Here is a 25,653-nt window from a genome sequence, read left to right as displayed (position 1 = left end):
AGTAAAAAATTTGTAGAAATTTCTGCCAACTAGTTTTAATTCACTGGCTGAATTAATTATTTTTTAAAATACTATTTTATTTTTATTTATTCCTTGATTAATGATTCATAGAAAAATAAAAATAAATAAATGTTACAATTTTTTTTAAATTAAAGAATTACATATTATACAAAAAATAAAGTCTATTAGCGGGGGGGGGGGGGGGTGGGTGGGGGGTTATGAATCTCAAGGTTGTTGGCATATGCATATGCATCTCTAAGTTTTTCATCTTATTCTCTTGCTCATCAGAGGTTAGGGTAGCTGAAAAAACAGGCAAGAAGGTAATTAATTTTGCTCCATTGGATATATATCCAACGGCTAATTTCGAATTCGGATAGGGATCCCACCATCTTAATTCCGGTTCACTTTGAAACTATACCGGAACTATAATTAGATATCCTTACAGCGCAGATTTCTTGAGAAATACCGAGGCCTCATTTCAAGCTCTCGCTATTAAAACGTGATGTCCGATGGTTCTTTCAGAATCCTGACCAGCAGTATGTGAAGTACAACGCGCATCAGACTCGGCACAAAATTTTCTCTGAAATCGCAGCTCTGGTGCGTTTTCGTCCGAGATTAATAGTTTGCATGAATAAATTTCCATTATAGAGCTCGCCTGCTCTTCGTTGTCCGAGCGTTTGTTTTTATCTTTTCCTTCCTTGAGACGAGACCACTGCGAAGTGGGTCATGAAGAGTAAAGATTTTTAACAAACATCAGCGGGAATCCGAACTGCTATTGTCAGGCTGTGATTACAGATTTGAGAGGAGGAATTCGAATATGAGTTTGTTGAGAAGCCCGGTTTTTATAGGTTTGCTTTTGGTTCTATTTCTTGGCGTGGCCGTTTATCTTAGGCTCTGGGCTATTGATATGACCATCTCTAAGGAAGAAACAGAAATTATAAGGTTAGCTCTTTAGTTCCTTCTCTTTTCCAAAGGCATGTTCATCTTTTTCATATTGGTGACTCATTTTATTAGTTTTTTGCAAGCAGAAATATTCCTTTCTTCTACCATTAAGGGAGTATGAATGCATTGGCGAGGATGAAGAACTATTTCTTCTCCGTACAATGAAATTATTAGTCTCTTACAAAGGTTGCTGCAACGGTGGTGGATTGATACCTTTATTTACTAGATAACAACGACAATGTAACAACAGCAACAACAACAACAAAGGAGAAGAAAAACCAAAAAGAAAAAAAGTTGAAAGATACCTAACTCTTGCATTTCCTTATTATTGAATCAAATATGAAATTGAAAAGAGCATTGTAGAGACATGTGACCTGCTCTTTGATTGCTAATAAGTGATTATCAAAGTGCATGTATCTCTTCAGATGTTATTATTCTATTATTCAAGATGGTAACAATGGGTAATGTAGTTTAGTCTCAAATTTAAATTTCAATTATCCTATTTAGTATCTTATTTCTGCTGTTATTTTATTGTTTTAGCCCGATTCTGTAAGATGGAAGCTGCACAAAGTAAAAGATAAACATGTACTCGCGTTGTTTCCTTTCCTTTCGTACTCTTTCAAAGTGTTGGAAGACATCTCGAAGTGGTATCAAAGTATATACCTCCCCAACATTAAGGAGGTGGCAAAGGAGGTTGTAAAGTTGGGTCCAAGACCCATCCCAAGATGACTAACCAACTTAGGAAACCTCTTTCCCAGCTAATAAACTCAAGATCTTTGTACTCAGTAATCCATGTGGGACTATTCCTTAACACTCTCCCTTACGTGTAGGCCCTCTTTTGTGGCTCTATGAGTGGATAGTTTAAGTGTAGGCCCACCTATGAGTACCTGCTCTGATACAATGTGAAGTTGGGTCCAAGGCCCATCCCAAAATGACTAGCCAACTTAGGAAAATTTGGGTGGAGGCCTTGGACCTAACTTCACATGGTATCAAAGCAGGTACTCATATGTGGGCCTACACCTAAACTATCCACTAATAGAGCCACAAAAGAGCACCTACTCTGATACCATGTAAAGTTGGGTGCAAGACCCATCCCAAAATGTCTAGCCAACTTAAGAACTTCTTTCCCAGCTAATACACTCAAGATCTTTGTACTCAGTAATCCATGTGGGAGTATTCCTTAATAGAGGTAATTAAAAGGTTTTGTCATAAGGATAGCACAAGGGTGGGTTAGATCATTAAGTCTCCCCTCTTCTCTCTCAAATTCGTCCCTATAATTTTCTCCTCTTTCCAAACTCTCTCTCTCTCTCTCTCTCATCTCACTAGCCAAGTTCTCTCCTATTTCTCTTATCTTTTCTTATCCTCCTCCTTTTCTTCCTCTCCTCTTTTTCTACCTTGGTCGAGGACCTTGTCACGAGATCCTAAATTCAATATGGTATCAAAGTAATGGATTTAGGATCCCCACGTCAAAATGAAAAATTAAAAGGTTCCATTAATCAAGCTTCACATGGAGTTCTCTTTGTTAATGAAGTAATTTTTTTTTTTTTAGTTGCGCCAAGATAAGTTCTTTTTCTCCTTTGAGATTATTGCTGATAGATTTTTTTTTTATCTCTGAAAGATGGTTTATGGATGACTTTCTTGTCTAATCTGAATAAGAAGCTGGTGATTATATTCTTTGTTTAGAAAGTGGTTCGCCCATAGTGCTTATGCTTGACTTTTTATTCCCCATGCAATACCGATTTTGTTAATGCTCTCTTGCATATTATATTGATGTTTGTGACTGGAATTTGCATTTGGATCAAGGTTCACTATATTTGTTATTGGCATCTGAGTTTACTATGATTTAAGCTTTCTACCCATTTTTTGAGTTATTATATCGATTAGTTGCTGCTCTTCTTGTTTCTTCCCAAAGAACTCAGAAATAGACTGTTTTAGAGGGTGCCGAGGAGAATTTTTTTTTTGACAAGGTTGCTGGTTCTTTGCAACGATTTTTGGCTGTATTATCCTCTTTGGAAACTTACCTAAAAGATTTGAGGTAAAAAGAGCAAAAAAAGGCTGTGATTCAAACATCTAAAGTTGGCGCATATTTAGAGAAGGAAAGTTTCCTTCTTGAAGCAAGCCGAGAGGTGCTATTTTAAGGGAAGAAAATGCTATTGTTTTTGGTTGATTTGAAATTTTCTCTTATTAAAAGATTCAGTGGTGTTTATTTCCTATCGGTTTAAGGAAAGAAGAAGTAGAGATTGTCATTTTTTCAATTGCTAGGTGGTGCATTTGACAAAGAAGGCAAGTTTCCCTCTTTGAATGATACCCAAGTTGGATTCTGATTTGATTCAAGTTTGATTATATATTTGATTTGGGATAATTTCCTAATTGAGAAAGATTATAATCCTCTCTAATTGGTATGAACAACACATGAATATTATTCTATTCCTATTTAGTGATTGTTTAAAACAGGATAATAACTTATCTTCTATTCTCTCTCGGTTGAAGATCCTCTCCAATCTGATTTGCCTATTTAAGTTCATGTGCGATAAAGGTATGGGATCTACCTTCTATGAGACAACTCGTGGACTTCTTTTTGATAAATGATTGATGATGCATACTATTTGAGTTCAAGTTGCTTCTTTCTTCTCAAGTTGATTTATATATTGTCTCGGTTTGTTCTCAAGTTGCTTGTTGGATTGACATATTACACATAAGAAATTGTATGCTTGTTAATTAATGGCTGAAGACTATATGGGAAGTAAGAGTGGTCTTTTTAAAATTACCACCATACCCTTGAGAGGGATGTCTAATTATCTATGTTGGTCACAATGAGTTAGGAGGTTTCTCATTACTCGAGACCTCTTAGGCCACCTAACCAAACCATCTCCACCGATTGATGGAGAAGATAGTTCTTCTGTGAAATGGCTCAAGAATGACACCTTAGTTATTAATTGGCTAATTAATAGCATGGAAGAGCATGTAGCTAATAATGTTGTTCACATTGAGACTGCAAAACAAATTTGGGACACTTGTGTTTAGTTGTATTCTAGTACGGAAAAATTACAGAAATTATATGTTGTGTTCTAAAACATGTTCAATACAAAGCAATGAGACATTTTATATGAATATTTAGCTCAATTTAGATGACTGATTCAAGAGTGGAAGATTGCTCAACCCTACTTCACTGATATCTCAGTTAAAAAAAAACAGCGAGAGACCTTAGTAGCTGCCATTTGTTTTCAAACATCAAGCCATATCTTAAAGTGGCTAAGACTTAACTTCTCAGCTCCTCTGCACTTCCATCATTCGATGACATAAGTGCAACATTACTTTGAATACCAAACTTTCCTCCACTTTTCATACTGAAGTGTATCTTCTATGTACTCAGGTAATAAGGGTACATCTTCTACCACCTGAGGGCGTAGTAGAAATTATAGAGGAGGTTGAGCAAGAAGTCATAGAGTTGACTCTGGTTCTTCAAGGATAGATAATTGGGTCTACACTCACCATGGTGGACTAAACCATCTGGTGGATACCTGTTGGAAGCTTCATGGCAAACCAAACTGGGTCATTGCCAATCAGGCATTGGCTAATAATGAGAAAATGAAGACAAATCTGAGTCAAAAAGAGGCAAGAAGACTATAACTGATGATGATTATGAATTATTGCAGAGGATGAAAACTCTGATGGTATCTTCTCCATCTTCTCCTGCATCTTCAACTACTGCTATTGCCACCACTGCTTTAGGTATGATTGATGCCACTTTGAGATGTCTTCCAACACTCCCCCTCAAGTTGGGGGAGAGAAAACATCATAGATACCTAGCTTGCCGCATATAGTGGTTAAAATCTTAAATGTGATTGGTTTCATAAGAATGTCTGCTACTTGCCCTTGTGATGAAACATGTTTGAGAGATAAGATACAAGTTTGAAATTTTCCCATATAAAGTGGTAGTCTACCTCAATGTATTTTATCCTTTTGTGGAAGACAGGATTCGAAGTGATATGAATAGCCGTTTGGTTGTCACAATATAATTTTATAGAAACTCTTTTATAGAATCCCAATTTAGTAAGAAGGGATCTGATCCATAAAAGTTCACTGATTGTGTGGGCTATAGCTTTGTACTTTGCTTCTGCACTAGACCTCACAACAACATTTTACTTTTTGCTTCTCCTTGTAACCAGGTTACCTTCAACTAAGGTACAATAATCATAAATATCAACATACTATGCAAGAGAGCAATAACACAATCAGTCTTGCATGGGGAATAAAAAATTGAGCATAATCACTATGGGCGAGCCACTTTCAAAGCAAAGAATATAATCACCAGCTTCTTATTCAGCTTAGAGAAAGCCATCCATAAACCATCTTTCAGAGATAAGAAAACTATCAACAATAATCTGATCAATTTACTTTCTGGTGTGGCCTTAAAAAACTCTGCCGATACACTCATCTGGACGCCCAACAAACAAGGTATGTTCTCTACAGCTTCAACGTACCATCATATGATTTCATACCCGCCTCTCCACGCAGAACATCCTGCTGCTTTTGCATGGTCGCTCCCGATTCCTCCTCGCATCAAGTTTTTTATCTGGACGGTATGTCGTAAGAAAATCTTAACTTCTAACGCTTTGCAAAGACGAGGCATTAATACTCCCAATCCAGAATGCCCATTTTGTAACACATCTCCTGAAACAGCAGATCACATGCTTCTACATTGCGAATATGCTCATAAGATTTGGACCGAATTAATGGACAAAATCGGTTTATTATATTGCCCTTCGCCAGATTTGCAAAACACTATTTTAACTTTGGTTAGCTCTCGTCTTCCGAAGTTAGGGAAAATTTTAATATCTTGTTGTGTTGGACACATTGCGTGGAATTTATGGAAAGAAAGAAACAATCGCAAATTCAATCAGAAAGCTATTCCTCGGAATATTCTTTGTGATTAGATAGTCGGTTAAGTTAGCTCTTGGGTTCTCCTTCGCAAAGAATTCTGTGATCTAAGAGCAACAAATATGAGGAAAAATTGGCGAAATGTTGCGAATATGTCTCTTACTTTGAAGGTTCCTATTATGGTAGAATGGACTAGACCTCCTCTGGACACTTTAAATTAAATTTTGATGGAAGTGCTTTCGGGTGTCCGGGCCCAGCTGGATTTGGCGGAGTAATTCACGATGATCAAGCGAATCTTCTCTTCACTTATGCGGGTCCAATTGGAGTGTCAGACTCTACTTGTGCGGAATTACATGGCTTGCTCAACGGCTGAAGCTCTTCAAACAAAAAAAGGATGGTGCTCTCTTGGTTGAAGGGGATTCTAAAGTCATTATAAACTGGTGCTCCAAGCCATCAAAACCTCCTTGGTATCATTGGAAGATTTTTGATGAAATTTGTAATTTAACTTCTGTTTTATTATGCACTTGGAAACATGTTCCAAGATCCGCTAATCATTTAGCCGATGTTCAAGCGAAAAAAGGCGTTACCCTCCAACATCTTGTTGTGGAGGAAATGTCTTTTTAGTCTCTAGGTTTGTAATTTTTCTTTTTGAATACTTTTACAACTCTTCTCAAAAAAAAAAAAAAAAATCTCATAAGAGAAAAAGAACTTATCTTGGTGCAGCTCAAAAAAAAAATCTACTTCATTAACAAGGAGAACTCCACATGAAGCTTGATTAATGGTACCTTTCAATTTTCATTCCTCTCCTCTTTCACTACCTTTCAAGTCTCTGTATCCTAAAGAGGACCTCAATTGATTGGGTATCTAGTTAGACAATAAGAGCAGATTATTTTACTAGTTAATTAAATTTAAAGTTCTATAGACTTGGGCTTGAATTGTATTAGTCACTTAGTATTCCTAATTATATGTATTAAGTTCTCCTTTGTTTGGACTCGGCTAGTTAATAACAAGTACAAATAAAAGGTTTATGACTCAGTTGGAGTTGTATAGGTAAAACTTCCTTTTTTCTAATTTATATTTTACTGAAGCATGGGTTGGGTACTTGTTACTCTGATTCAGTTGCCTAATTTGCCTGTTCCACAAAGTTTCTAGCCTATCCAGAGTAATTTCACAACATGAAATTTTTTTTTTAAAATGTTATATGGTTTCCTTATAATATTAAACAATATGTTACATGAAAGGTTAGTTGATATTGATGATACATTCTGCATTGTTCATAGTAGACATTATTGGTATGGAAGGTTCAACCTCTTATTAGAAATAAAAAAATTGTAATAATAGTAACTAGTAAATGCATCATTTGACAATTGAAAAATATAAATAAATAGTTGAAGTATGAATGTAACATACTATATTGTGGTCTCTGCTATTTGAAAGTTCTTCACAAGACTATACTTATTCCAAGATCTTTGAAGATTCTGTTAGGAATTAGACACCCTAATTCAATACTATCGACAGTAATAATAATTGTAGAAGAAGAAATAATCAAGCACGAACACACAATTTTTATACAGGTTCACCTCAAGGTGAGACTATGTCCTGTCCTTCCGCCACTGCAATGATTCACTATGATGAAGAAGAAGTTTACAAGAGAAATTTGCACACACCATTCTCTTTGTGTTTTTCTCTAACCTCTCTCACTCCCAACTCATGATCATCAATCACCCTAATGACAATTGCCCCAAAATGCCAAGAGAAAACTCGGGCAACCGAAATATAAGTGTGAAATCCGCGTGCTGACTCTGTGTAAAAGCGTTAATTAGACTCCACAACTTATCAGATTCGACTGTTATTGAATCTTGACTTCTTTGGATGTTGCCTACTGGGAAACATATACCGTTTTCTGCTTTACATTATGATGAAATTCATCTCATTATACCTCACATCTTGCAGAAGACAGTTTGATCTTGCTAACAAGGATGCTATGGAAGAATCAGCTGAATGGAGACTGAAATATGATGAAGAAGTGGAAAGGGGTACGCTACGTTTGAGGGAGCTGATACAGGTATATATATCTTTTCCACCCTTCACTTATACATCATGTTAACTGTAGATTCAGGCTTTAGTTTTTAGTAAATATTGAACACAAGCTTTTAGAGGTTCTGTTGAGGTCTTTTGGCACCAAAAATTACCTTCTCTCACTAAATTGTGTCCTTTCTGGAAGTAAACATTAGACTTTCTTCCTTCAACGTGCATCTATTGTTGTAGTTCTCCTTTCTGACGTTTGACAATACAGATAGGAGAATTATAGTAGTTGCATCAACTCACTCGCTGAGCATGCTGTCAGCAGCTTCCAGGGAAACTGTTATCTTTGTTGTGGGCACTACAATACGGCTTTTCCCTCATACAATTCGTTTCTGGTTCTCCAAGATGGGTATTTTGATATACATTTAAGTTCTATGAAATTCTTTTCTTAATTGTGTGAGCCTGTGACAATTCAAGGTTGAAGTCTGGAATTTGCCCTAACTATATGTGAAGTGCTGAAAAGAAGAGGTTTAGACTGGTCCCCAAATGAAGATGAACTACATATGGAATGAGTGTGATGTATATCAGGATTATTTTACTTAGAAATTAGAAGCATTTTCATGCAATCTCTGTAGTGGTGTACTTGATTATCCATTCATATGCAGAAATTTTACGCTGACAATAAGACAAATGATGCCAGGTGCAGCTTTTTCAGTAAAAAATGATTATTTTTTAAATTGTTTGAAGGGCAGCTGGAACTTATGTCTGTCTGATTAAAAACTTATATTAGAGTTAATATTAAGAAATATTAACAAATTTGCTCCGTCTGGGTAGACCATGATCCAACCTTTTCAAGCTGTTCTGGTGGCAACCACTCATGATTTCTTTTGGTGCTTTTGTTAAAAACGTGCTTAAAATTACAATATAATAGTTCTTGATGGTACATGGATAATTTAATTTCCAAGTTACTATGGGAGAGTGTCGACAGCTAAGACCTGGTGGGAGACTCCTTTGGCTCGGCAATCAGGCAGGCTATTGGCTGATCCAAGGACATGCTTCCATTTGACCAACAAGAGGCCAGCAATGAGTCAAATTTCCTCATACACATATCCCAGCTTCCATGGAGGGGCGGAGCTTTTAACCATCCAAGAAATTACTATAGGAGAATCTCGGTCTACGGCTACTGATTCTAACAATTAGTTCTCATACAACTTGATTCCTGTAAGTAGGGCTTTGCTTTCAGCTTCTGTGGAATTCACCTGCTGAGCCTGAACAAACCAGGAGAATAAAGACGAAATGATCCTTGATGATTCCATCGATGATGATGAGATGATTATTAGTTGTCTCCTTTAGTTTCTTAAATAATGAAGTTACCTTATTCCTCATATCTGTTAGAAAATCTATTGTGGGTATTTTGGTTATTTTACCTTAATATATGTTACATATTTCCATGTCATCTTGTTCTACATGTTTTGTTATGTCTATTATTCAAATTTCATGTAATTTAGATATGTAGAATGAGAGGCATAAGAAGTTAAGCGATTAAGTGTAAGAAGGGGCATTTTTGTCATTGTACAAATCACTTCATTAAATAGATAAGGGGTATCGAACACGACCCCCGACGAGGCTCAATTCAGAGCTCTCTTTCTCTCCTCTCATTCTCTCTCTATATTCTCCTCAATGTTTACATTTTTCATGGTATCAAAGCAGTAGATCATATCTGGGAGGCCTTGTTTGGCGTCAACACACTCTATAGAAGGGCACAAATTCCTAGAAGAGGGATCTCTCAAGTTTTGTGTTTGCCTGGTTGGTGATAACTCAATCTTTACCCATTCTTCTCTGCCATAACCCTAAGGTTAATGATCCTACTGCCTATTGAGCAGTTTTGAAGCTTTTAATTACCCTATGAGGGTTTATTAGGCTCAAATTGCCTATTTCTTGGAATGTGAGCCGACCTACCCTATCCTAGTGTTTGCATCATTCTACCCTAAGCTGACATCAGTCCTAATTGAGGTGTATTTGGGATTAATTCTTCTGAAATTTGCAGTAATTGTGGTTGTTTGAGATTTTTGAAGTGCGTACATCACATTATTGCCCTGACCCTAATCTTTTGAGGTGGGGGCACGTCCTTGGTCCACACATAGTGGTTTGGGAAGTAAAACTGTGTTCGATTTTGAAATTATTCTACTAGTATGGTTGATTCAGGTGAAGTTTACACTCCATCTAAAGAAGTTAGAAGTTTTGATGGGAAAGACAGTTGTGATTACTTTGGAAAGGCTATTTGGACCAAACTATCACAATTGGGCAAAATCTATCCGAATGTACTTGAAAGCCAAGAGGAAGTCCAAATATATTCGAGATGAACCTCCAGTTCCTATGAATGATGATTAGGAGGCTGAAGACAGTCGGGTTTTGACTTGGATTGTGTATAGCATAGATTCCAAGTTGAGGAATCAAGTCATGAACCGTGAAACTGCAAAAGCCATGTAGGTGTCACTTGAATCTTTATATGTGCAAGAGAGTAATTTATCCCGAGTATATGAGTAGTATTAAGACTCTTTTGGCCTTAAGAGGGATAATAGGATTGTTACCGAGTACTACAGTGAAGTTTTGGAGTTTGGCAAGAAATTAATGTGTATCATCGATTCACTACGGATGAACATGAGTTAAGGAAGCAGTAGAATCAACTGTTGGTTGCCAAATTCCTTAATGGCTTAAGTTCTGAATTTGATGGGATTAAAGCCCAAGTACTAACTTCAAATTATGTGCCTACACTGTCCACAATTTTTAACTAAAATATGCAAGCTAAGAATATAGTTGTATCCAAGGTGGGGTAAAGGAGTTAAAGTGGTGGAAGCCACTGCACTTAATACTATTGGTTTCACAAAGCATCCAAGGGTCATAACAGTAGTGGCGGAGGCAGAGGTAGAGATGGATCAAGTTGAGGCCAAGGCAAAGGTGATGGCAAGTCCAAGAGGAAATGTAACCATTTTGGAAGAACAAACCACTTCTGGGATAGGTGCTGGATTAAATTTTGTAAATCAGCATGGGCAAATTTGACCATTCGTAGTAGGTGAAACTCTGATTAAGGTGGTGAACATTGTTACACCAAGGGCTCTAGATGAGATGCAACAATTACCGTAGCAACAACAACAAATTTTTACCTCCCCTTCAGCTTCTATGGCTCAAGCTTCTGCACCTACCGCCACTCTGGCAAACTCTGTATATCAGCTCTTCATGGCGTCCATCGTCTTCTTGGGTTCTTGACTCATGGGCTACCACTCATATGTTAGGTATGTCGTCTTTGTTTTCTAATCTGAAAGAGTCTTTTATTGTTAGACATGTTAATCTAGCTTATGGGTTTGTTTCATTTGTTCAAGGAGTTGGTACTGTTACTCTTATGTCTTTCTTCTCTCCTCGATTGGCTTTAAATCTGTTGTCAGTTAATCAACTAACTAAGTCAATGAATTGGTTTTTGTTCTTCTATCCTACTCATTGTGTATTTTATGATCTCATGACGAAGAAGATGGTTGGTTATGCTCGTGAGAAAGGCGGATTGTATTATTTGGAGAGCCACTTGCCAAATAATATATTACATGTGTTGCAGTCTGTAATCTCACCTCTATAGTGGCATTTGCAATTAGGTCATCCATCTTTGACAAAACTGATTCAGCTCTTTCCTGAATTTCTTCTAGTCTTTCCTTTCAATATGAATCGTGTGAACTGGGCAAGCACAATTAAATCCATTTCTAATCTCGCATCACAAGACTAGTCAGTTGTTCGAGGTTGTTCATTTAGATGATTGGAGTCCTTGTCTTGTAACTAGTTTGTTTGGTTATAGGTACGTCATTTCCTTTATTGATTAGGTCTATTTCAATATATCTCCTCTAGGAGAAATCTAAAGTTTTTGTGTTGTGGTCATGGGTTAAGTACCTATGTCTTTCGCTCCTAATAGGCCGGTCTTTTGGGTAGTATTGGCTAGGTACTCAACGTTTGGTATTAGAGCAGGCGCTACATTGCGAGTTCAATTCCCCATGTCTGCGGGCATCATGTCGCCCGGACGTAGCTAACCCCTTGTCGTTATGTGGGTAAAATCCGCTGTGGTCGTCGGTTCATGACGGAGGTGTATTGTTGTGGTCCTTGGTTAAGTACTTATGCCTTCCGCTCCTAATAGGCCGGTCTTTTGGGTAGTATTAGCTAGATACTCAACATTTTGATGTATTTCAAACTTTTTATAATGAAATAAAAATCAGTTTGCCGCTTCTATTCATATATTGTATAATTATAATGATCTTGAGTTCATTAATCAAAAGTTTGATATTTTTTGTTTAAGTCAAGGACTTACTCATCAAACATTTTGTGTATTTACTCCTCAACAAAATGGAGTAGTTGAATGCAAAAATCGTCATTTGTTGAAAATGGCACATATAATAATGTTTCATATCAATGTACACAAGTTATATTGTGATGATGCTATTTTTATTGTTTGTTTCCTTGTCAACAGAATGCCCTCTTTTGTCCTCGAGGGTAAAATCCTTATCCAGATTTTGCTTCCATTTGCTCTATTGTTTCATGTGTTGCCTCGTGTTTTTGGTTGTGTTGGTCAATCCAGAGATAAATTGTCTACTCGTGCAGTCAAGTGTATTTTTTTAGGGTATTCTCTCTCACAGAAAGGATACAAATGTTTTGCTCCTATACAAGATGGGTGTACACAGTGAAATATTAGGCCGATGGCTCTAATGATAGGTTCAAGGTTCAGTTGGTAGTTAAGGCATACACATACATATGACATTGATGTGTTTGAAACATTCTCTCTGATTGCTAGGTTATCTTCTGTCAGAATTTTAGTCTCTCTTGTTATGAATTAGGGAAGTCCTTATATCAGTTGGATATAAAAATGTTTTCTTGTATGATAATCTGGAAAATGAAGTCTTTATAAAGTAACCTCTCAGGTATGTTGTTCAGAGGGAGGTGGATAAAGTTTGTAGATTCATGAAAGCAAATAATGGCCTACAATAGAGTCCATGGGCGTAGTTTGAGAAATTCAGCCAAGTGGTGATGTTAGTGGGGTTCACTGGAAGCCATTGTGACCATCATTGTTTGTCTTGAAACGGTCATCTAGTGTTGTGGTGTTGCTGGTATATGTGGATGATATTATTTTGTTTGGTAATGATGTGACTAACATTGAAGAGGTTAAATTCTATCTAGCCAAATATTTTTCAGACTAAGGACCTTGGTTTACGATTTTTTTTTTTTGGGCATTGAAATGGCAAGAAATAAGGAAGGCCTTGTATTGACACAGAGGAAGTATGTAACAGATATGTTACAAGAATATGGTTTGTTGGAAGGCAAACCAGTTGATACCCCAATGGAAGTTGGACATGATCTCCATGATGATTAAAGTGTAGAACTCAATGATAAGATAATGTACCAGAGATTGGTTCGCAAACTTATATATGCTACCGTAATGCATCCAGATATCTCCTTTGCAGTGAGTGTGATGAGTCAAGTTATGGAAGGCCTAGGTCAAATCCATTTGGAAATTTCACATCTAATCTTGAAATATTTAAATAGATCACCTAGGAAAGGTCTCTTCTTTAAACCCAGTGATCATCAGAAAGTTGAAGTTTTTTTTTATGTTGACTATGTTGGTTCCAGACTGGAGTGGAAGTCTACTACTGGATATTGTGTTTTTGGGTAGAAACTTGAAAAGTTGGAAAAGTAAGAAACAAAATGTTGTAGTTCGGTCTAGTGCTGAAGCAGAATATAAAGAAATGGCTCACACTGTCAGTGAATTGATGGGTGAGGTCTGTGACACAAGAGTTGGGTTTCGGTCAGAATGAACCTGTGACAATGTATTGTAGCAATTAAGTAACAATTTTTATTGCTAGAAATCTAGTGTTTCATGAAAGGACAAAACATACAGAGGTGGATTGTCATTTTATTTCGGATGTTGTTATGAGAAAGGATGTAATCACCCCATATGTCCGTTTTGAAGATCATCTTGGAGATGTTGTCACTAAGGCTTTGGGAAAACGTGAATTTATGATTTTTTGCAACATGTTGGACCTTATGGACATATATGCTCCAGCTTGAGGGGGAGTGCTAGAAAATCTATTCAGGGGTATTTTAGTCATTTTACCTCAGTATATGTTACATATTTCCATATCATCTTGTTCTATATGTTTTGTTATGTTTATAGTTCAAATTTGATGTAATTTAGATATGTAGAATGGGAGATATAAGTTTAAGAGATTAAGTGTAAGGTTTAGAGTTTAGTGTAAGGAGGGTTATTTTTGTCATTGTACGAATCACTCCATTTAATAGAGAAGGGGGTGACGCACGACCCGCAAGGAGGCTAAAATTCAGAGCTCTCTTTCCTCCTCTCATTCTGTCTCTATATTCTTTTCAATCTTTACAATTTTTCAATATCCTTATTGTACTTCCTGTATAATGTGGGAGAACTAGCTACAATAAGTGGAGATTTTGCATTCATCACTCCTTTTTTATCTTCTCGTTCACCTGGTCTTTTTCTTCAAGTTCACACAATCCAGTGCATTCACCAAAAATGAGGATGTAGAAAGAATTCCTTCAAGAAGTTGGCATTAATTTGATTGGTGAATGATCTGAAAATTTCACTCTTTTGCCATTAGTTGCTTATTCAATATGCCAAAAGTTATAGAACTGATGAAACACTTTATGTCAACCTTGACTGAATAAGGTAGCCACTTCGTCATTACTATGCCGCCTAGTTGTTCTATATGTCAGCCCTCTGGGAGATTAGAGACACTTTATGATGGCTTTCACTTTAGATTAGGTTTTTTTTTTTTAACCTTCACAGTGGTTTTCACTCTAATGTTTGAGTAGCCTACATTGGTACGAAATGTTCCAAAGTTGATGAAACACAAAAAGGTAGGTTTTTAGCTGCACAGGGCTGGCCTAATCTGACATCTGTACCCCTGATTTAGCCTCATTTAGGCTTTTTTACCACTTTCTTCTGAGAAATGAAAAACTACTCATTTTTATTATTTTCAAATCAATTAAAATTGTATTAAAAGCTTGAAGTTACCTAATTTTTGGCAAGTTATCTGTGTTGGTGTGAATAGCTCATTTCTTGCTTCCTGTTGTTCCTGTGCTGCAATTTTTTTTTTTTCCCATTCCCCTCTTTCTTGCTTATTTACATTTGCGGTCCTGTCCATCTATTAAAGCCTCATGGGTATGGACCCATTATTGAGATAACGGGCAAGGAAACCTAAGTGGGATAGATATATATGAAGCCTTAATGGTGCCTAACCTTTCCTTTGGGGATTAATGGGATTTTCTGTATTGACAGGTAAAACAAGCTTTGGAGAAGAAGATCCAGGAGACAGCGAGCTTGAATAGGAGTTTGACCATGCTCCAAAAGGTGACAGTTTAAATGCATTTTCTAGTTTCTTGCTTTATTTTTTTCTCGTGCTTTGTGAAATTTTAATCACTGTCGATAGGAAAATATAAATTTGCTCGAGAGAGTGGAGTCCATGAATCAAGAACTTGAGAACGAGAAGTTGAAGTGCAGCACAAGAAACTGACTGCCCCAGTAAGCTGGTACTCTTGAGACCACCTGAATATCTTGTTGTGTTTGAGAAAGGATTCGTATTCAAGCATTTTTCCCACAGTATACCCCGCCAATTGGCCATATATTTCATGTCAGTTGCCCCAAAACTGCAAATTGTTTCTACTTTGGCCCTTCCAATTTTGTTACTGCTTCTCAGATAGCTTCTGTCTTATGATGGATATGAAACAGAAATGTAAAATGGTGTTTCTCTACTTCTTTTCTTTAGTTTCTTCGCAAAAGAGTCGAGCTTCGATTTTGTGGACTGTCGCCTATAGCAAATCTTTTGCTTGCTCTGGTCCTCCCACAGTAATACCGTAGTAGTAACTGTAAAACACAGATTATCGGCTCAAGGAACATAACCGTGGTGGCTAGACAGAGACCCACCACCACAGGTACAAAAGCGCAAAAAGAGGACTCCCACTTTTCCGGCCAAAGTTCCGGCTGCAGGCGGGATCATAGGAAAAGAGAGCAACACGCGAAAAAAACCGACTCGTACAACAGGACAACCAAGATCATGGTAGGCTTACAAAGGTTCAGAGATTACAGGAATGGACAAGAAGGCAGGCCAGGGCACTGGAGGAGCACAGAGCGCCGACTCCTGACAGAGCAGAAGACCGTTTAATATCAAATTCAGATTACACGTACAGAAAGGGAGAGGTACAGGCACGAGTCCCGTCCAGTTAAATGCAACTTACGATAAGGCGTATGCTTTTTTCCTTTTTCTGTGCCTGTGCCTGTGCCTGTGCCTGTGCCTGTGCTTCTGTGGGTCACTCTCACTCCAATAAGAAGACTCATTCACACCTCTGTTGTAGAAAAAGTCGAAACTCTAGCACGCCCAGTACAGGTCTCGAGTCCACAGAACATGTGAACGACTTGCAGTAAACGACGAAACGCCCTATCAATGGCTCTTTGGAGTAGACAAACCATTGTTCGTGACTTCGTACGAGCTTCCCTGTTTGCGCCCAGTCTCGACTGCGGATTTTCTACTTTTTTGCCCTTCTTGTTGCCAGCTTTCATCATAGCAATTCGCTTAGTCTACAATGTTTTTTTTTTCGGGTAAAACACAGTCAACAAATAGACTTTGATCTTCAATTCTAGGCCCAGTGATTCGTTCAACTGACAAATCCCATCCTTGACAAAAAGGGGGATCAGCGAATATATTTGCAAACAAAAAAACGCAGTGAGACTGGTTGTGTTGAAAATGAGACTGAAGTGAACTTTCTTTTCTATTCTGAATATCTACTCGACGATATCGTAATTTACAAAAACTAAAACAAAGGCAACTTAAAACTCCTTTTGGGCAAATCAATTTCCTGTGAAAGGACCCATTTCCAAGCTGCTGTAATAAATTAATATATATGTAAACAATAACCTTGCTTTACGTACAAAATTGGGCGTTTCCACTAGCCTTTTTGTCCTGGCTGATTGGTCATCGACTTGATTACAGCTTTACACAAAGGACCAGTTAGCAAAGGAGAAGGCAAGGCAATGCACGTTAGTGTCCTCACCTAGGACTTTCCAGGCAGTCGCCTGCTCGTATGAAACATGGCGACCCATGGTAGATACGCATACGCCCATTGGCAGATAAGCATAACCCTGCAGAGACAAAAGGAGTTACTAGAAGATTAAATATGGGAATTTTCAAGCCAGTATTGCAGTATTTTCAGTTTACAAGTTTAAGCAACGGTTGTGTTTACCTGCTGCATTATCTTAGGGAACTCAGAGCACAGCACTTTCCTGCCAGATTCATCGAATATCTTATCTAGAGTCACGTCTTGTAAAGCTACCAGAGTGGTTTCCAACATGTCCAACCCAGCTTGGTTCGCAAATGTGAAGACTGGTAAAGCCTGCAAAACAAGAGATGAAAGAATCATTTAAAGCTAATCCTCCTCCGGGAATTACTTAAATATCAGTTGCAGGATAGGGGTTCAAGTCCAACCTTCAAGGAGCAGCACAAAATTGCATCTGGATGATGCCACAACAATTTCAACACAGAATCACCACTCTGAACCTGACTATCTGACCTCAGCAGCTCTGCTCCCAAGTGATAACTGCATGACGGACAAATATAGATTAATCATTAATTGTGGAAAAAGCAAATAACAAAAAGGTCTTAAGCAGAAGCATTCCATCCTGTACCAGTTAAAAGCCCTAACTAAAAAAAAAAAAACAGTAACACCTCAACTGGACCATGAGAGTTTCAACTTGAAGAGTCGGAGAAGAAGAAAGAAAACAACTACGAAATTAACAGGCTAATCATTGTCAACAAGTCTAATATGCATAAAGTGCCACCTGAAATTTTAAAATCTTCCTATTCATCATCTAATTAACTTGTTAGTAAAATACTTTTATATTTTTTAGCCCAAATATGGATGGCTATATATCTTTTTCCACATCTTGAACATCCTGTCCCTGATCAATCTGGAATTTGCACAAGATGCAAGAGCCCAAGAATGAGTCCCCCCTCATTCTGAATTAGCAAGCTTTAGCAGCTCTTCCACATTGTATATTAAAGATAACAACAAAAAAGAGTATCAAATTGCTTAAGATACAACAACAACACCATTTTGTTGCTCTAAGGGACTTTAGTTGTGTTTTTAAGTTTTCAATCAGTTTAATGAGAACTCATGTTCATATTGAAGTGGTGTATTTTGTCAAACAATTTAACTAGCATTAGGTTCAGCCATCAACAAAATCAAACCTTGGAGCTTGTACAGTATTTACAAGCAATGCCAACTTTAGGAAAGTACATCTAGCAGGGTTTACCATATTGAGCAGAATGAGGTTACATACATACATACATATATGTGTGTGTGTGTGTGTGTGTGTGTATGTGCACGCATGAATAAGTATATAAATATATATCACATATGTATATTTGGTGGTATCAACTGTAAATCAAGGCAAGTATCTATTGTCTATTTGTTCCTGCATGGAAATTAGAAACTTTAAATACAACTTGCCTATAGCTCTGGCAGATCCATCGAGCAAGTGTAAGAGCTTCAGGAGACCCTGGAACTAGTTTAGGGCCAGTATGTGACCCCAGTCCTGATGGACTAATAGCCATTGCCACTCGCTGCACTGAAGAAATAACAGTTCGTATGTACTGACGGGCCATGGTTGCAACATTATCTTGCAGGTGGATTTCATATGGAAATTGGAAGGCGATGGTCAGAACTGATCTCAGGTTACAAGAATTAGGTGATGATTCTCCATTTGTTCTATTTGTGGCTGACCCTGCTTCAAGACTAGATGCAAGATCCAAAGTCCGGTGAGTTGTCAAGCCATCCTGAGGGCTTCCCTGTAAGAATACAAAAAATGAAAGTTTCGGACAAAGTTAGGTTTGCTATAGATAATAAAAGAGTATAAATCTACCAAATTAGCTTTGAAATTTGAGCGAGGAAATTTTTCTAAACCCTAAAAAGGAGGAAACAGATCAAGTATTTTTGAAGAGGATTGTTGCTGCAATTCTTCAATTCTGACACCATATAATAGATCAAGTTGAGGAACAGGGGGCAGACATTAATAAGGCAATCTCAACATTATGTTAACTATGGCAGGTTACTGCCTTCTTCATCAACAAGATCTCAATATTTTTTATACAAATGGTGTCTGATTTTCTTTTTAAAGAAGAGCACTCATCTAAAGTTGTTCTATAACAAATGTTTATAGAGAATCATCAAGACATGAAGCTCAGGTCTTTCAGCATTGAGAACAGTCTACTGCTTCCAATAAGAGATGTATCTATTACTTTTTGCAAAATCTGTTGAAACCTAATATCACATATTTCTCTAAAATTGGAGACCTTTCAGAAACAGTTCCACACATAATAATTCTCAAAAAGTATTCATCAACCGAAACACATTGAGAAGTTAGAGATGTCAATAGGTAAAAAACAAACAAAAAAGGAAGAAAAATGATAGCATTTTAATTGAGGCAATAAAAAGACCACTGGGAGGTGATAAACAAAAAATAGCAAGACAGAAGGTAGAAAGTTCATATTGTGTGTCAAGACTCAACTGTTTTTGAATGTAGTGGAATGACCCGGAAGCCAGATGGCAAAAGTGGGGCATCATCAGGGAATAGTTCATCAATAGGAGCAAAAACTAGCTCAGAGAAAGCTCCTACAGCATTCTCATCAACTCCACTGCAAAGCTGCAAGAGAAACATTAATTCTTTAGCATGATAACAAGCACAACCATTGAAAAAGAAGATAATATAGTAGCTTTCAAATTGACATTTACAGACCTTTAAATACCATAATTGCCTGCCTCCACCACCCACTCACCCCCCCCCCCCCCCCCCCCCCAAAAAAAAAAAAACAAAAACACAACCCAGAGGGACAAAGAAAAGAAACCTAGTATTTCCAAACTTATAGGAACTTGTACTAAGATAAATTACAGGACAGAAGAGAAAAAATATACTGAATAAAATAGTACTCCATGAATTATGAGTTAAAATTGGATTGTCACAACATAAGAAGCTATTTCCACATGAGACGACATCAGCAAGTAAGAAGGATTGAAATACCTGTAGGAGATGAATATCTCTTGATAGAACAGCTTCCTCCTGTGTGAGAGCATGACCTTCAAGTCGAATTACTTCCAGAAACTGCAAGAACCACGAGTAATGGAAGACTAAGCAAGAATCCTATGTCATTGCAAGTTCTTTTCTTTGGTAAATGAAAGAGACATCACGTGAGCAAGAATCCCAACTTGCTTGCATTATTAAACTGTAGCTGTTACCCTAATTGTATGTCTTACTCTTCCACCTTCAAGCACATTAGAGTTCACGCATAGGTGCAGATTCTTGGTGGAATAATGAACATTGTGCCAAGTGCTCAATATTTTTATCAAGTCCAATAAGCATGTGGTAGTAGTGAAAGTATTAAAGTAAACCAGCAAGCACACCTCTTCATGCTCCACTGTCTGAGCAAGTGGCATGATGATTTGACTCCCAGAAAATCTTGTAGGCCTCGGTCCTTGAAAGGCATACGTGCCAGCTTTCAGAGATGCAGCCGAATATGCATCTACACTGTAATCAGCCCATTCTGAACGGTGCTCCCTCAAAAAACGAACCAGCAAGGCAGGAGAAACATTCTACAGTGAAATGTAACAACCAATACTAAGAATTCAGTACTCTATGATAATTTTGAGACCAAGTAAATTTCCATAACAATCGTCTGTGCTATAAGCACAAGCAAGCAAATTCTTTTTGTGAATAGCAGAGTAAATTCAGAACCTACTTGGAGTAGCATGGATGCCTTGGCACAAAGAACACCCCCAGGCAATGGTATAGAATTTGCAAGCCCAGCATTAGTACCCATATTCTTGCTTGAATTAATTGCAACTACAACATCTTCATTACCATCACTGCTCAACAAAGACCAACCATCATCACTGAAGCCATTGATGGCATCATTGAAGCCCCTGCAGTGAAGAGGATAAGATGAAAGTCAGAAGAGCATATAACTTATATGAGAGATGAGTGTGAAAGACTTCAATTTACCTGCTTAACCTTTGGCTGAAAGTTCGCAAAACTGCAGGTTGCCTGCCCAAACCATAGACTACCTCACCACTCGTCTCTTGTGCAATTTGCCTGATGTGCCGCAAAGCCTTCATAGAAAGAGAGAGAGAGAGAGAGAGAGAGAGCAGAATAACTCAGTACACCAAGAGCAATCCCTAAGTAGAGAAAAAGATTCTGCTCATAAAACCCTCCAAATGTTGAACCTTCCACCTACCGCAATAGTCATTTTCTGTGCAATAACCTTGGATGACTCATAAAGTGGCCGTAGCACCTCAGGCACACTCCATGCCTGAAGAATGGACATAGAAAATTAGTTAGTAACACCAAGAAGGAAGAGGTAGGACAGTAATAGTAAGTACTTGATACTACACAAATATCAATATATATGAATAAATGAGGGAATAAAATAATATGCAGAAACTATACCTCAAGATCTAGATGGTCAACAATGTGGATAATTGATCCTCCACCTTCACATGGGCGGATCAAATAACCACTAGGCAGCATCTGAGCTCTCACAGATTGGGAAGCTGCAGACGCATTTGGCCCACCACCAGAACCACTCAGTGATCTCTCACAGACCTGTTGTCCATACCAAACATAAAAGTTATAACTAAAACATGAATAGATAGAGATTTAGTTTTATTGCGATATCAGTTCAATGTCATGTTTCTTGCAATATGAATCCAAGGCCAGACTTAAACTATTATTTTGGGCAGGGCTCAGAAGCATTTGCTTTGTCTCTTGAGTCAACATACCACAAGACTTCCATCTTGTAAACTTGTTGTATACCGTATAGTCCAAAAGTCTCGAGCAGGAGCTAGTGTGGTTGGAGCATACATCTGTAAGAACAAATTTATTAAGAATGAAAAGTTTCAATGTATCGAAAATGCTGCAAATCCAAATGCTCTTACCAACCTGCATATATAGGAGCTCAACTGTGCCTCCATTTCCTGCTGGAAAAATGGTGAAAACTTCAAGGCTCCGACAATCACGGAACCAAGATGGACGATCTTTGAGGATTTCTGCGATCTGTCGAGGAACAGGAATTTTAATACCTAAAAGGAATACGTGATGACCCCATACTTCTGATCAATTTGATGGAAAGCCCCAAAAACTTTGATGTGGCTGAATATGAGCACAGTATCTTAATCTAAACTCTTTAATTGTATATCAGAACTAGTCCAATATCAGCACAGCCACTAAAAGAAGTAATATGCAACTTGAATCCTCAAAATTGACCATTGGGAATGCTTACACAAATTTGAGAATTTTAGTCATATTATGGAGAACCATGCTTACCTTAGTAGGTTCTAGATTCACTAGACCGCAGGCTCGAGCTGCCACTCCACTGCAACGATGTGAAATGGCAACAATTCCAATCGAATCCGGACCAGGCTGGTTATAATAGCCCACATGAAAAACTATGTTACTATTGATAAATAATAACCATTTTCATAATTTGTTTAATAAGGATAAATAAAATTAATAAAAAATATGCATTAAAAGAGATAAAAATGAATGAGCTATTAAAGAGCAATAATATGATGATCAAACACCTTCATCCCAGGCATCTGGACCCAATCGACAGCAGTTCCCGTAGCCTTTGGAAGGAACTCTGCCAAGGTCTCCTCCGCAATAGTCAGGAGTCTGGAAACATAAAGCAGCCAAGTATTATAACTAGTACAAAAGAATATATCAAAAGTAAAGAAATGTTAAGAAAGAATACAGAAATACTACCCAGCGGGATTATTAACATCCCTTAGAGGATGCTGTGGTGTGGTAACTGCAGACTCACAGCTTGTGTCTGTACCAGCTAGAGATGCCTGAGAAGAGGAAACATTTGTTAGAAGGCCACCCACACATGCAGAACAATTTGATATGGTATCATTAAATTTCCACTTACACTGCATTGCATCACAGTGGAAACAAAATGATTTTATAATGTTTCAGGGCAACAAAAACAAAATGAGAGCATCAATCCCAGCCAAATTATCTTCAAGGACGACAGACAATTGGGAGGTGTACGGAGCAATGTTTCAGCTGTAAATGTTAAAACCAGGTCTTTGCACTAAGTAAATTTTATTAAAACTACTAAGATTTGCTACAATGAAACTATCAATATATACCGATATTCATTTTTTCTTTAGAAATATACCGATATTGTGCGACAACTACAAACATTAATGATAGCATTAATAGTCAAATCATACACTCTTTGAAACTCTATTTATTAAAAATCAGTACTAGACTTATAAATAACGTTCATTGGAAAATTCAGTGAATCAGCCTGTTATTTGGAGAAAAAAATGAAAAACTCAGACAAACACTCTATGAGAGAAGAACTAAAGACGAAGGAAATACATACGCTTTGCAGTTGCTGCCGCATGTAGCCATTCTCATACACGAGCTGAGAGACCTGTTTCTGGAGCCGTTCATTTTCCTCCATTAACAACTTGTTCATAGCTGTCAACTTCCTGTTAACCGTCTGAAGCCGAGAAGCCTCTTTCCTTTGTTTCTCCCGGCATCTGCAAAAAGTGAAAGCAGGATCAAAACTCTTTTTCTTTTCTTTTTTTTTCATGCCTGCCAACATTAGTTTCTGCTTATCGATACACTAAATCTCATAAATGGATAAATCAATTTATCTTATATAGCAGATGACTGACGAGTGTGATAGCAAAGGCAAAAGCAGCGAGGAGATCGACTCAAGCCTACCGGCTAGTCAAACTCCCACTTATTTCTTTTCCATAAAAAGAATAAACTATAGTAATTTCTATCTACAAAAAAATATTTTCTTAACAAGTAGAAAAGATTCTATCTGCCGTTAGAAAAAAAACCCAAACTGCCGTTAGCAATAAAAAAACCCAAATATTAGTTTCATCCGTAACGCCAAAGCAAAAATGGATTAGCAAGTAAAAGTACTCCCAACTCGCATCCTAAATAAGCTTGCTTTGACCGAGTTCCAGAGGAATGGACATCGCATGTAAGTAAGAGGAAGCTCTAGTTCATCAGGAAAAGAGTCCATTATGCAGACGGGCATACAAACCAAAACCGCTAAAGAAAACAAAGTGTTTCTCGTTTCTACCTGCGATTCTGAAACCAGACTTTGATCTGCTTCGGTTCGATATTAGAGAGAATGGGACACTCCCGAATCAGCTGTTGCCTCCTCATTGAACTTGGCTTCGGGCACTCCGCATATAGCCGCTCCAAAGCTTCAACCTGTTCGGCCGTGTAGCGAACATACTTCCCGGCATCCAAATGCTTATTCAAGCTATTATCTCTATGAGTCGCCAACGCCATCGCCATTTCTCTAAATCTGTTTACAGGGATAGAAAGACTTGGTAACTGTTTTGCCCTGAGAATCTCTTGAAAAGTCCGTCCGCTTCACGAGTAATAGAGTAAGAGATCTGATGATTAGGAGGTGAAAGGATAGGGAAAGATTCTCACAAGAATACCTTTTAAAGTAGCCTTTGTCGACCTTATGTGACAAGTTCTTGACAAATGGCTTGACGAGAGCTGTGTAGAACGCAGTATAATATATGGCTGTCGGATTTTGGAAAAACCACGGTTTGCGTTTGAAGAGGTTTCTTTAAAAAGCCAAAAATGCGGAAGGTAGGCCTTCAGAGGTTTTCCCACCGAAGTCTACCGATTGTTGTCTTCTATTCTGGGGAAATAAGCACTATTTCTCGCTTTACAAATACCCTTTTAAAGATATTTGCACTTGAGCTGGGATTGGAAGAGGAACAGTTTGTAACAGTTGAGGTACGCGTAGAGAGGATTCTGACACGGAAATCTTTTCTGCGGTTGATTACCAGCAAGGTCTCGCAGAGAGTTATGATCCCAGATCGGTAACAATAGCAGAATCTGCACCTTTCCAGAGAAAATCCGAAGTGTGAAGAAGAAGTTCACTCCTCTAATACAGTTATCGTCCAATACCAGGATTTCCAGCTCCGACTCGTCGTCAACAGCTCACAAGCTCTCCGCAAACACAAACGCAACTGGAACCGTGATGCGCACGTTCCGAGGTTAGATTCGCCGGAGAACCAGCCACAAAGACGTTGTGCATCCACTTGTGCGCCTATCTTGAGCTTTTCTCGAAGTCAAAATCCCTAGCACTCCCCATCTTTCATTTCCTCTCCAAAATCTGCTCCTAAATTCTTCACACACAGCGCGATGTCGACCGGACTGCAGGCTCTCTCAACTAAGAGAGCCTATTTTCTGCCGCATCAGAAAGCTATCGAAATCCCGAAGACGGTAAGATCCTTGACAGGAAAACGAAACTCCCAACCATGTCGAAGGAGAAGAGCAAAAGCGAGAGGGAAGCAGGCGAAGGTCCGTGTCGCCTATAAAGCGGAAGAAACAGTGGTCGTCCTCAGCTTAACAGTAGAAAGGAGGACTCATTTGCCCGCAAATCGAAAATTCCCATTCCACATTTATAGGGGTCAGGTTTACGAACCTGTCCTGGAATTATTAGAAAATGACTCCCAGATCCGCGAGTTTGAAAAGGCAGCGCGGAATACCTCTCCTTCGTCTGTTATTAATCAAAATCCTTATTAGTTGAGATTTCTGTCTTTGTACACGCGCGCGTGCAGACTAGCGCGACGTTTCAGCCTTGTGAACAGAGAAGCGCTCGTTGACGGCCGAGTACCTAAAGTCGCGATTCGGCGACAGCACTTAAAATCCTG

The 25,653-nt window shown here is 38.1% G+C and overlaps 2 protein-coding genes across 4 annotated transcripts; one reads left to right on the top strand and one right to left on the bottom strand.

Annotated features, from left to right (window-relative positions):
- The first annotated feature begins 484 nt into the window (after positions 1-484).
- Positions 485-15,631, top strand: LOC137950322 (uncharacterized). Of its 2 annotated transcripts, none has more exons than XM_068796731.1 (5): positions 485-597; positions 849-942; positions 7,777-7,888; positions 15,182-15,253; positions 15,333-15,631. In XM_068796731.1, exons 2-5 carry the CDS (start codon positions 908-910, stop codon positions 15,414-15,416), a joined length of 303 nt encoding a protein of 100 aa, XP_068652832.1. In that variant the 5' UTR covers positions 485-597; positions 849-907; the 3' UTR covers positions 15,417-15,631. The 2 variants fall into 2 exon arrangements, with proteins under 2 accessions (XP_068652832.1, XP_068652822.1); XM_068796721.1 differs by having other exon boundaries at positions 783-942.
- A 287-nt stretch (positions 15,632-15,918) lies between these two features.
- Positions 15,919-25,363, bottom strand: LOC137950309 (homeobox-leucine zipper protein REVOLUTA-like). 2 transcript variants are annotated; one of them, XR_011111933.1, is made up of 20 exons: positions 24,424-25,363; positions 24,054-24,284; positions 23,337-23,496; positions 22,709-22,794; positions 22,528-22,618; positions 22,271-22,366; positions 21,887-22,000; positions 21,727-21,810; positions 21,395-21,550; positions 21,183-21,257; positions 20,951-21,057; positions 20,688-20,871; positions 20,353-20,541; positions 19,973-20,053; positions 19,463-19,597; positions 18,406-18,743; positions 17,382-17,493; positions 17,140-17,289; positions 16,138-17,038; positions 15,919-16,040 (listed from the first exon to the last, which is right to left on the bottom strand). XR_011111933.1 is itself a non-coding variant. In XM_068796707.1 (19 exons), the coding sequence occupies exons 2-19, from the start codon at positions 24,272-24,274 to the stop codon at positions 16,892-16,894; spliced, it is 2,526 nt and encodes an 841-aa protein (XP_068652808.1). In that variant the 5' UTR covers positions 24,275-24,284; positions 24,424-25,363; the 3' UTR covers positions 15,919-16,891. The 2 variants fall into 2 exon arrangements, 1 of the variants encoding a protein (XP_068652808.1); XM_068796707.1 differs by having other exon boundaries at positions 15,919-17,038.
- Positions 25,364-25,653: the final 290 nt, after the last annotated feature.

Source organism: Aristolochia californica, unplaced genomic scaffold (assembly GCF_029961685.1).
Source record: "Aristolochia californica isolate CCGP_79_NKW_82.1479 unplaced genomic scaffold, dmAriCali1.0.hap1 SCAF_1, whole genome shotgun sequence".
Classification (NCBI taxonomy): domain Eukaryota; kingdom Viridiplantae; phylum Streptophyta; class Magnoliopsida; order Piperales; family Aristolochiaceae; genus Aristolochia; species Aristolochia californica.
The sequence above is the reverse complement of the archived record's forward strand: the minus strand, read 5'-3'. Positions and strand labels throughout refer to the sequence as shown.